General features: G+C 51.9%; 1 protein-coding gene across 1 annotated transcript in view; it reads right to left on the bottom strand.

Annotated features, from left to right (window-relative positions):
* GALNT9 (polypeptide N-acetylgalactosaminyltransferase 9) overlaps positions 1 to 8,346 on the bottom strand; it is a 116,669-nt gene extending 108,323 nt beyond the window's left edge. The window contains exon 1 of the mRNA XM_055550323.1: positions 8,106 to 8,346. Coding sequence (XP_055406298.1) covers positions 8,106 to 8,346 — 241 coding nt within the window. The remainder of the gene's footprint in view (positions 1 to 8,105) is intronic.
* Between the last annotated feature and the right edge of the window lie 4,288 nt (positions 8,347 to 12,634).

The following is a 12,634-nucleotide window of genomic DNA, read 5'->3' as shown; positions in this document are numbered from 1 at the left end:
TGAGCAGTGTGGGTTAGCCATCACACTGGACACAAGGATGACCCCCTTCACTCAAGCCAATTCTTTTTGCCTCTACACGGTTCTGCTGAGGTTGGTGTTTCCATCATCCCCACTTTACAGATGCGGAAACTGAGACTAGAGGGGGGGTGACTGACTTGCTGAGAGGTGGAGCCAGTATGAACCCAGCCAGTCAACCCCTATGTTCTAGACAGAAGGCAGGGATCTCCATGGGAGTTTTCTGGCCCCCAGGGGACACTTGACAATGTCTCATGCCGTAGCTGAAGGTGGGAGCAGAGAGGACTGCTGGTGCCTAGTGGCTGGAGGCCAGAGATGCTGCGCAACGGCTTACCAGCACCGTACCACCATGTGCAAAGGTTACCTGGCCCAGATGTCAACAGCAACATGTTGAGAAGCCCTGACTAGGGACCCCAAGGCAGGCCACAGGCTGAGCAGGCCAGAATCAAGACTGTCCTGTCCCTCAGGTGGCTGGAGAGACTGTGTGTTGTCACTGCTGTCGTTTCGGTCCCTCAGATCTGAGTGAGATCTCAAATGCGCTTTATAAATCCAACCAGCTAGACAGAGGCACAGAATTCCATGGTTGCAGAGGAAGTCCAAGCGTTCCTGGCACACAGGACATTTATGGTGTGTAAGCACGCCTTCCTAAGAGCACAGTCCCATGTCCTCCCTGATAGCCACACACCACTCTCCTCCTTCATAGCACTCACGTAGGTTGGGAAGATCCCCTGGAGGACGGCATGGCAACCCACTCCAGTATCCTTGCCTGGAGAATCCCCATGGACAGAGGAGCTTGGCGGGCTACAATCCATGAGGTCGCAAAGAGTTGGACTGAGTGATGAAGCACAGCACCACTCACGTGGGGCTGGCCCCTGCCCAGATGCCCGTCCCTGATCCCTTCACAGCTCACTCACATCTGAGTTCGATCATCATAGAGGCGCTCCCCACCCACCCTTGGTGTCAGTCTCCCAGCACACACAGCCACTGTGGTCCTCTGGTGGTCAGAACTCAGGGCATCATGGTTACATTCCCTTTGGAGGCTCCAGGAAAGGGTCCTTCCTGCCTATTCCAGCCTCTGGAGTTGCTGGCATCCTCGGAGTCCTTGGCTTGTAGACCCATCACCCCAGTCTCTGTCTCTGCCTTCTATCTTCTATGTCTGTGTCCCTCTTGGTCTCATAAGGACAATATTGTCCTTATAAATCACTGGATCAGGGCCCACCCTACTCCAGTACAACCTCATCTACGTACGTCTGCAAACAGGGTTACATTCTGAGGTTCCCGGAGGACATGAATCTGGGGAAATGCTATTCAAGCCACACCCCATCTAAAGTGGGACCCTGTCCCACCCACCCAATCTCCATCACTCTTCCTCTTGGTGGCCTTCCTTTCTGTCTGGAGTTGCCCTGTTCACACCACTCATTGCTCACCTGCCTTCCTCCTAGGACGTCAGCCCTGAGAGGCAGGGACCTGCATCTCCTTTGCTCCTACACCCTGACTCAGCATCAGGAACATATGAGGGGTGAATGATAAGGATAAAGGAGATACTGCCTTCATTCCAGAGAATGAGAGAGCTTCAGCCTGCAGAGCAGTTTCCAAGGGCCCATCTCACCATGAATCGGCCTCTTCCCATCCCTCTTTTGACACCTGGCTATCCTCCCTTCAGGGGTACCTGTGCTTTTTGAGAGCAGAACAGAAAAGCTGACCAAAGAGCAGAAAAGCTGTTCCAAGAGCTGGATCCCAGGCAGTAATGTCCCCAGTAGGACATGGGATATGGAAGTGAATAGAGACTTATTTTTGTCAAGTTATCAGCCAACGAAGGATAAACTGTCCTTTCAGAAAATAGTGCCGAACCTCTGAAATATGCAAATTGCTGAGCTGAATTGTAAATGCAATCACTCAGCCCTGGCAGGCTCCCAAGGTGAGGGTCACGGTTGGCCTGAGTTATTCCTAGAAGTGGGGCCCCCGCTGGATCTGCAGAGTCTCTGGATAGAGCCAGCCCCTCCAGAGTGAGGTCTGCTCCTCCCAGGGGAATTGCGTGAGGGGTGTTTATCTCAGGGTGAAGCACCCCTGCCTCTCATCGCCCCAGATGCCAAGGCCCAGGACTGCACAGCGCTAACCTTTGTGACCAGAAGTGGCTTCGGCTGTTCTGATATGGGTGGTTGGATGGGGTCACAAGCAGACCAGCAGGCAGAGGAGCACAGGCAAAGAAGGGGAAAAAAAGCAAAACCAACATGCTGTTAATCTTCTCAGGGTGAGTGAAATGTAATTGCACGCGGCTCCCATGTAGGAGAATGGAAAAAGCCATTCGTGTCAAAAGCCCCCTCGCTGGCTGTGGTTGTGTAAAAGCCTGGGCTCTGGTTGGGAGCACCATTTTTTCACTTTCTGTAGTAAATCAACAAGAGTGGGGGATGTGAGACAGATGCAGGGGGAGAGGCCAGCCAATTAATGACTTGGGGTGGGGGTGGGGGTTGGGGGAGGAAGTGGCCAACCAATTAATTGCTGCCATTCTGAAGCAAGACCTGCCAGGACCCGTGATTAAATCCTGAACGAATGGCAACTATTTCTCCGGCCACGGTTTGACTGCTGGGATCAGCAATGCAGGACGTTTTAACTCATAAAGCAGATTCGAGGAAGATGGAGGAGATTGATGAACTCGAGCTGGAAGGGCCTAGGAACCAGCGGGGAGCTACTTCTGAAATTAAAATTCACAATGACTAGGGAAATCTTTCCGATGAAACACACATGCCCAGCAAGTGGAATACCTTAGGCATCTTCAAAACAGAGCTGCTCGTGCATAGCAAAGGGCTTGAAAACCCTTCTTGAGAAGTCAGCACCTTCTACGCACATGGGCTCTCAGGAGTGGGCAGACTGGGACAGGCATACCACAGAGGTGAGGAGTGGTCCAGAGGGGCAGCCAGCCCCTCGCCGTCCCCAGGAACCTTCCAGGCCCCTCTCAGACACCCACCCCACCCCTCCTCCACAAGGCTCTTGTGCAGGCTCCACCCACCTGGGGCATTCATCCTTTGGTCACTGGAAGGGCACTGATCGGGCATCCACCCCATGCCAGGGTTTGAGGCACTTGCTGTCCTCACATGGCTTGTGCTCTCATGTGATATTTGAATTCCCACGCCAGGTGGGGACTGTTTGGACACCTCCCCAAATTCAGCTTCTCAGCTGTGACACCTGCCTACCACCAAAGCAAGCACCACAGTGCAGGAAAGTTCCACACGGAGGGGTTTGTTCCCTCTGCGGCCCGAGGGGCCAAGGCAAACACAGGGTGACCTCCTGGCGTTCTCTCCATCTGCCTCCTTCTCGCCTCTCCCCAGGCACCTCCTGGTCTCAACTCCAAAATTCTTCGATTACTAAAACTCAGGGTGGGGACTCCCCTGTCAGTTCAGTAGTGAAGACTTTGAACACAGGGGCTGTGGGCTCAATCCCTGGTGGGGGAGCTGAGATCCAACGGAGGAGAACAGAAAAAGCGATTCAAGTCAAACAACCCCCTCCACACCTCATGGCCAAAAAAGCAGAAGGTAAAAACAGAAGCAATATTGTAACAAATTCAATAAAGACTTAAAAAAAAAAAAACACCACTCATGGTGCTCAGACTATTGTTAGGATTTCAGCTTCCTGATCTGGGCCCCCTCCAGTGGATGGAGCCTCAGAGACAAGTGCCCCTTGGCAACCCGACAGCCACTTCCCCACTCTTTCCACCCACTTCACCCCTCATCACATCCCCTTAAGCAATACTCTGCTACAGACCCGGGCTTCCCAAAATGTGCAGTCAGAATCCTGGGAGGACCAGCACGTGGGACAGGGTTGTTGGCAGAAAACGAACACAGCATTAAATAACATTGACTCACACCGTGAGACTTATCCCCTCTTAAAGCCTGTCTCAATCCCCTGATTTCTTCAAGGAGAAAGTCTTGGTTTCATGTCAATATATCCCCCACACTTGAGAATCTCCCTTCTAACAAAGAGAGGGCAGGTTTCTGGCTCAGAGCCTCTGCTGACAGCCCTGTCATGCTGGAATTAAAGAGCATGATTTTGTTTTCATTACATTCATTTGCCTAGTCCCCTCCTGCTTACGGGTACAGTGGTGATTTGCAAATGTCTTTTTACATAAATTTATTCTAAACAAAAACAATTAATCGTTTAGAGGAAGATCCACTCACTCTCTCATCCAACAAATATTTCTGGAGCATGAACTGTGTGCAAGGTACCACCCAAGACCCTTGGCATTAGAACTGTGAATAAAACAGACAAAAATTCCCACCCTCAGATGAACGATAGAACAGGTGTGGTGCACAATTATGGCAAAACCCAGTACCAGTCTTATGTGAATTTCTTTAGTTTGAGAGAGCAGGACCAGCAAGTACCTCTTCCCAATGGAGGTGAAGTGGTGTTGGCAGAGCTGGTGGGAGGCGGGCCCCACCTGAGATGTACAAGGCCATTACCCGATAGACCACAACTGGACCTTCTGTTATTTTAACTTGAACTTTTGATAAGTTAAGAAATGTAGATCATTCTAAAGCAAGTATGCTTCTAGCAGCCGCCACAGCTAACTTCCTAAACAACCTTGAGCAAACCCTGCTGTCTCGCCGGCCCTCAGCTTTTCCATCTGTACAGAGGATACATGGCTTTGACCTCTGATTGTGAGGGACTTGGGCTGGTTAGAGGGTCAAGTTAGAGGGAATTAACACACATGTTGTCTGAATTTTAAAAAGCAGCCAACCAACCCAAATGGAAACCTCCCCCTCCCATCCCCAGCTCGAATTCAGCCTCTGCTCCTAAGAGGTCATAGAAGGCAGAAGGGCTTGAACGTATGACCAACTGAATGGGATTTCCCCTCCCTTCTCATTGAGCTTAAAGTGAAATTGAAAGTTGATTGCTCAGTCCTGTCTGACTCTTTGCAACCCTATGGACTGTAGCCCACCAGGCTCCACTGTCCATAGAATTCTCCAGGCAAGAATACTGGAGCAGGTAGCCATTCCCTTTTCCAGGGATCTTCTCAACCCAGGGATTGAATCCAGGCCTTCTGAATTGCAAGCAGACTCTTTACTGCCTGAGCCACCAGGGAAGCCCACTGAGCTTAGAGGTTCTCCAATTCCACCTTCATAAGACTCACTGTGCCAGTTGCAGGCATGAAACCAGGGATGCTGTACTTGATGTGCAGTTTAAGATATTTGGAAGGATAATTTTTGCCTATAAACATTTTTTCTTGCCTTGAGCACTAAACTTAGAAGCAAACTCTCATGTACATACAGCATGTGACTACACTGAATTTCCTTAAAGAAAATCCACCTCCCCCCTCCAGGTCCTGTGAATTTGAATCTACACACACCATTAATAAGTCTTTGCTGAGTCAACAAGACATTTCAAGTAAAGGGTACTGGACCAGCTAAAGAAAAGCTGTGGGGGGTATTGGGGAGGATGCTCTGCTTCTGGGCCCTGCTCCCCAGGGACAATCTTTCCTCCCCACCAGCTCCTTCAAGCCAGGAGAAGTGTTTCTAGGAAGCAGTCAAGGCAAAGCAAATATAAGCAATAAATTAATTTTGTTGGGGTTTCTCTCTCTCCTTTCTAAACTCAGCTGAATTGGTATCAGGTAGAAGCTCCTAGGAATCCATATCCTATTTCTTGGATCTAAAACACAATAGACACTAGTGTAAAGGGCTGTGGCTTGCCTCCTCTGGGAAGCATGCTCCTTGATGTTCTTCAAAATCCTTTAACAGAAGAATCTGTGCCAGTTTGAAGGGTGAGCACTGTTTTCAAAGGGCTTCTTGTGAACAAAGGTCAACCATTCCTGCACTGTCCTCTCCTTAGGGTCCCACCCGGGCTGAGTGCTAGATTGGGGCTCTCTTGTCGTGTCCAGAAACAAATACTGAGTGACCCCTGGGTAAGATGCTATGCTAGGCACATGGTCTGAGATGGGGATGCAAGATAAAGAGTGGTATTGGTGGGAGAGACAGAACAGAGATTGGAGAGAGACAGAACAGTTGGGCTAAGGTATGGGTAAAGAAAGGAGAAGACAGTAAAATTGATAGGAGGAAGAGATTTGGTGAAGGGGTGAGGGAGAAAAGATTTTAAAAAGGAGAAAGGGGTGGGAAGAGGAGTAGGAAGAGAGAAGAGGGGAGGGAGGAGGAAGAAGCCAGGAGAAGGGAGGGGGAGAGGCTGGGGTGGGCCTGGGAATGACACTCCACTTTCCCAAAACACTTCATCATCCCCCATCAGTCAGTCAAAGGTCCTGGCTTTTCCTGCCTCCGAGAATCCCAGCTCCTTCTCACCTTGATGTGGGGGAGGGGAGAGAATGGCTCTCAGCGCTGAGCTGGCCGTCAGGATGTTACACAACCCGACGTGCTGCCAATGTTTTTATATAATCCTCCACTTCTCCCCATAAAACAGACCATAACACCCTGGCAAACACACTTCAATAAAGCTGTGTGCTATTACCGGGGCACACTGCCTTCCTGGAGATGAATCACCACTGGAATGGTCAAGTGACAGCTGAACTAAACTTTTCTCCCCTCGTGGTTTCAGCTGAATAGGGAAGATCAGAAAAGCCAAGCAACCCACCAGAACTACCTCCAGACAAAAACCCAGGAGCTCAGGGGTGGTGAGAAGGTACTTGGGAAGTCAGAGGATGCACTACTCTCCCAGAGAGGGTGGGCATGGCTGCAGACAGCTCCCATATCCTGGGCATTGGGAACCAAGCCTCGGGTTCAGAGCTGCTGCTCCAAGGCCGGCTGGGCATCCAGAAGGAAATCCCAAGAGGACCTCCACATTGGACTGAGTGATGTGTGGAACAGGCCCCGTCTATGCAAGCTGGCTCCCAGACAGCTCTTGCTGGAGCCTGTTACTGACGCTTCCTAAAGAGCATTGCCAGGGGCTGCTGGTGCAGAAACCAGAATAGCACAGGACAGAAGGGGAATGCCTACTAATGGGGTAAACATAAACTTTCCTCTTTCCTTCTTGCACACTGGCACAAGTAAGCCCAGGGAGCAGCAGTTGCTTTATTCTGCTCTGCTGCAACCCAATGTGGAAAAGTACTCCTCCTCCCCCACCACCTAGCTCCACATTGGCCCTGACCCTCCTTGACTCCCACGCTGACCCTCAGGGTGACTCACATCCACTTGGGATGAAACAAGGAGCCCACCTCCAGGAGCCAGTTCCTGTAGAAGCTTCCAAGGACGCCAGGTTCCCAAGCACCATGGCTCAGGGTCCATTTAGGTAATTAATATCTGCCCAGCCCCTGCCAGGACCTAGACTCTATTTGTCCATGAGTCACAGGTTCACAGCCTCATACTCGGCCCACAGCACTTGGTTGATTGAGCCCTGAGCATCCCCAGGATAGGGAACTGAACAGCTCCAGTGGTTGGGGCATAACTCTTTGCAACCCCGTGGATTGTAGCCCACCAGGCTCTGTCCATGGAACTCTCCTGGCAAGAATACTGGAGTAGGTTGTCATTCCCTTCTCCAGGGGATCTTCCTGACCCAGGGATTGAACCCAGGTCTCCTATATTACAGGCAGATTCTTTACTGTCTGAGCCACCAGGGAAGCCCACTTTTCTCCACCAACATCTAAAGAACACCTCTGAAGGGCAGCATAGCCATCCTGCCTCTCTCCACTTCTTCCTCAAAAGAGGGGAGTGAGTCCAGGCTTAGCCCTGATGCCCCACAGCTCCTGAAGCAGCACGGCAGACTCCCTTGCTCCTAGATCTGGGCACTGCCTGCTCTTAACACAGGTCCTACAACCTCTAGAAGTTCTCTCAGTTCCTCAGGGAACAGGGTGGAGTCCCTTCATGTGTACTGGTGGGTTGGGGTACTCAAGTGTCCTCTGGGCACATAAGTGTATGCGTAGTCATTCAGACCAGCATCCTCAGCTACAGAGAGGCTGTATTCCCATCTGCCTTCTACCTGATTCACTCCCCAAGTAACAGGAAATCGATCCTAGCCCTGGTTGGCCACCAGGTCCCTGGGGTCCTCGCAGGTTGTAGCGCCAGGGACACAGTTCAGCGTCCCAAGCCCAGAAACAATTCTTCCCCCACCCACTCTCCCAGCCTCTTTGTCCCGAGCGGGGCGCTGGCTCAGCTCACCATTCAGCTGGTTGTAGACTACCTCCTCCAGGTGGTCGAGGCGCTGCAGGATGGCTTCGCGCTCCGCCAGCGCGCCCACCTTGGCGTGCCGGCTGCGCACCCGGCGGTCGGCACTGCGAACGATCTGCACCAGCCCCTCTGAGCGGTCCTGCAGGCGGCAGTACACGGAGAAGAGGATGATGCCCACGAACACCAGGATGTTGACCGTCAGCAAAGTTTTGATCTTCCTGGCCACCGCCATGAACGCGGTTGGAAGCTGGGGGCTGCCTCACCCACGGGGCATCCCCGTGGGCCCGGTGGACACAGGAGCCTCCGCCTGGCCCGCTGCTTCGGGGACCATGAGCCAGCCCAGCTCACCGCGGGCTGCGGGCTGGGGGTGCTGAAGGAGGGGGGCTGCGGGCCGGGAGCTGCAGGCAGGGGCTGCAGGCGGATGCTGCGGGAGAGCTGCGAGCTCTGCCGCCCGCGCCCGGGAGCTGTCCCTTCAGCACCACCCGCGCCCTCTCAGCGCGCCCCTCTGCCTCCCGGGTTCCCCACCAGCAGGGGCTGCCCGGGGCCGTGGGCGCAGGGGGCACTCGGCATCCTCCTCAGAGGGGCGCGGCCCCCTCTCAGGGGCGGCGGGGAGGGCCTCGGGACCCGGAGAAGCGAGGGAGGCGCGGGCCGGCAGGCACTCGGCTGGTGTGCAGCTCCTGCCCGCCCCGCAGCCACGGCGCCGGTGCGGAGTGACGCGGCCGCCCAGCTCATCAGCATGCACGCGGGGCCCCGTGCCCGCCCCCGCAGGCCCGCCCCTCCGGGACCGCCCCCTCAGGGACTACCCCCACCCCACCCGACCCGGTGGGGCGCAAGGTCTGGCTAGCGCTGTAGGCGCCAGAACCGGGTGGGGCGGGGCGGGGCCTCGCGTTCAGGAGACTCAGTCCAAGGGCGTCCCGGCGGGTGCGGCGGGGCGGAGCGCGCGAACAATCTCTCCACACGCCCCCTCCCCAAACTTGACCTGCGGAAGCAGGATCTTGGGGAGTGAGTGTCTGGTCAAGGCAGTGTAGTCTGCGTGGATGAGCAGGGGTAGGCGGGAGGGGAGGCTCTTTGTGAGAAGGAAGGGGGACAGTAGGGTCAAAGCCTCCTTGGTGGTTTGTCTCACCTTTCCCTCATTCAAACTGAATCAACCCCCGGCCTCCCTCCCCTTCCCTGTCTGCAGGGCAGAGGGCTGGGAAGAGCTGAGTCCAAGAACTGGTGCCCCGGGCTTGAGAGTCCGTGGTACCAAGAGACACACAGGCAGAACCGCAAAACCCACTGCGGGACGGGGGAGGCGCAGGCTCTTGGGCGTCCGGTGCTCCAGGACGCGGTCCTCAGACCTCAGGGAACAGCAAACCTGGCTGACCCCGCCTCCACGTCAATCTCTAATACAGCCTCAAACCCGCGTTTTATAGGTGAGACAGCCGGGGTTCAAAAGAGTAAAGACCCAGCTTTGGACCCTGAGCACCGAGAAGGCAGGAGGCTCTATCTACTTCACACTTTCTCCCCAGTGCTTGATGCTTGGTGCTCAGTAAATATTTGTTCAGTGAATAAATGCAGGAACATTCATTAAGAGCTGGTTTCTGTTGGTCGCTCACTACAAAGAGATGAATAAGGACCTTTGGGCTTCAGAGAGCTCTTGGGGTGTGTGTGTGTGTGCATATGCACATGTGTGTATACATGTATGCATGTGTGTCTCTGTGTGTGCACTTGAGTGTGTTATCCTGTGTGTGTCCATGTGTGTGCATTTATGTGTTCATTAGTGCATTTGTGTGCATCCACATGTGTACATGTGTGTATTTGTCCGTGTGTGCATTTATGTGTGTCCATGTATGCATTTGTGTGTATGTCCATGGGCATGTGTCTATGTATGTGTCCGTGTGTGTGTGTGTGTATCCATGTATGAGTGTATAGGGGGACTTCGGGGGTCTCCCAGCTCTTATTTCAGTGTTCTTTTTGCAATCATGCATTTCTAGACTTCAGCCATACCAGTCTATCCAACTTGGAGGTTTTGTGCCCCTGGGTAGATTCTCTTGAGAGCTGTAAGATTCCTTACTCCTCTCCCTCATCAAAACTCTCCTTTCTTTCTCAGGACATTAGTCCAAGAAATTCAGAGGACCATCACTAGGAAGGACATAGCCACTGGGACTTGAGGCCAGCTGTCCACAAGGTGCTCACCAAATAAATCACTTCCTTTGCGAGGAAGCTGGATTCTGTTTTCATCATCATTCCAGGAGAGTCTCACAATGCAGCAAGTTAGATAAACACTGGTCTGTTTTTGATAAATAGCCATTCCCCTGTCTCTCCTTAAGAAATATTGCGTTTTTCCTGTTTATAAATTGCCAAGTTCTAGGATGTCTCCCCATTTTACAAGGATGGCTTTTGGAATAATAATACAAACAGTTAACATTTATGCAGTGGTAAGATTTTGCCAGGCCTTGTTCTAGGTCCTTTATGGCCATTAACTGATTAAGACCAATAGCATTACAGTACAAGCTGGCGTGATCTAATTAAACTGTGAGGAAACTGAGGCACCGAGAGGGCAAACGCCTTGCTCAAGGTCACATCAAGGGCAAAACATGGATCCGGGCTTCAAGGCCAGACATTTTGACTCCAGAATCAAATTTATTAGCCACTGTCACTCAAGAAAAAAAAAATGAAGCACTTTTCATTGTATGTCTACTGAATGCGATGTTAAAGTCGTTTTGCTGGAGGAAACATAATTTTGTCCATGTAAATACTCTGCATTCTAAGGTTTAGTAGGATATGATGCATCCAATATGCATTAATATTGGGTGACATTTCATTTGAAATATAACCACACTGACTTGGGAAAGTTGGGGGAGGAGCTGCTATGCAGGGAGGAGAATGCATATAGTAGGCTAGCAACCTGGTATTCACTTGATTTTGTAAAATATACTGAATATATTTTAACTATGAGCTGTGCTACCAATAATGTGGATCTGAGGCAGGACCACGGAAGGAGAAGCACTCCACCTCCTTTCCACCACCACTGTTTTCCCTCTGACAAAGCTCTGGCCTCCCAGGGTTCCCTCAGATGCCAGGCCTTCAGAAGCTGCAAGGCCAGAGTGCTGGTTTGCTGGCCTGGGAAAACCCTCACTGGTATTCAGATACCACGTTGGAAGGTATGCATGGGACTAAGCGAGTCTTGTGGTCACAACCTTGAGGAGCATGAACATCATGCTGGTGCAGACCACAAGAGGGTGGAAACATGGAAACACGAAATGGCCCCCCCAGAAGGGGTGTGCTGGGTCCTCTAATGTCCTTGAAGTCAGCCTACCTTGAGATAACACTAGGGTCTGAACAGAATTCACTCTGAGTTGGGCCTTGCCCTTTCGTGGACCACAAACTGAAAGTCGGGACTCACTGATGATTCTTTCCTGGCTCATGGAGAGGACAGGTCCTATTCAGGATTCAACCTGAGTATATGGCATGCTGTGTTTTATTATCTAAAAGTATCAGTCAGGAGAGGCTGGGTGATGTAGAAACAAATGCCCAAATCTCAACAGCTCAAACAATGGAGGGTTATTTCTCAAACATGCTTTACATCTATGGGGATCAACAAGGGTGTTCTGCTAACTACTCACTTCAGGACCCAGTCTTCAGAGAGTAGCCACCTTGAGCATTGCCCACAGCTGTACAGAGGGGAGAAGATGGCTCAGGAGGGCCTCACGAGGTCATTAAACACCCAATCTAAAAATGACGCCTGCTATTTCCACTCAAAATGTATCATCCAGAAAGCATCATGTGGACCACCCAGCGCAAACAGCTGGGATAGAAGTGAAATTCTACTGTGCTCTTGGAAGAGGGCAATCTGGAGATATTTGGGTAAAGGGCGCTCACAATCCACACAGCAACCTTCCAGAAAATCAGGATTTTATTCCAACCTCCCCCGCAGCCACACTCCCAATCACCAAGCTCCCCAGGGTAGCAATGCATGATTGTTGTCAAATTAAAATTTAAAGCAACCACTTTATAGAAGAGAAGATGAAGGTGGGAAAGAAATATGTGGTGAATTTTGGTTAAGACCAGATTCATTGATGAGGTTGGATCTCAGGCGTCTGCTCCTGAGCCAAGATCCTCTGAGAATTGAAATTGGAGCTTCTGAATCATCGTGGCTCCTCCCGGTGGAGATTCTCAGCTGGCAGTGGCCTGAGGTGAGGGCAGAGGTTGTGCGGGCCAAGTTCTCCCTGAGTGATTGACCTCCAAACACTGAGCTGCAGAAACACCCCGACAGCTCCAGTTCATGCAGAGATAAAGTGGGGAGTTAATGACACCCCGGGATTCCAACTTCAGTCCTGCCTTCCCGACTGAGACTTGACTAGATTTGACTCTAGGAAGCTTAAAAGAGTCAGCAGAGGGCTTCCCAGGTGGCTCAGTGGTAAAGAATCCACCTGCTAAGGCAAGAGACACGGATTCGATCCCTGATCCAAGAATATCCCATGTGCCGTGGGCAACTAAGCCCGTGTGCCACAACTGCTGAGCCCGTGCTCTAGAGCCTG

Source organism: Bubalus kerabau, chromosome 16 (genome assembly GCF_029407905.1).
Source record: "Bubalus kerabau isolate K-KA32 ecotype Philippines breed swamp buffalo chromosome 16, PCC_UOA_SB_1v2, whole genome shotgun sequence".
NCBI classification, from domain to species: domain Eukaryota; kingdom Metazoa; phylum Chordata; class Mammalia; order Artiodactyla; family Bovidae; genus Bubalus; species Bubalus kerabau.
This window is presented reverse-complemented; position numbering and strand designations above follow the sequence as displayed.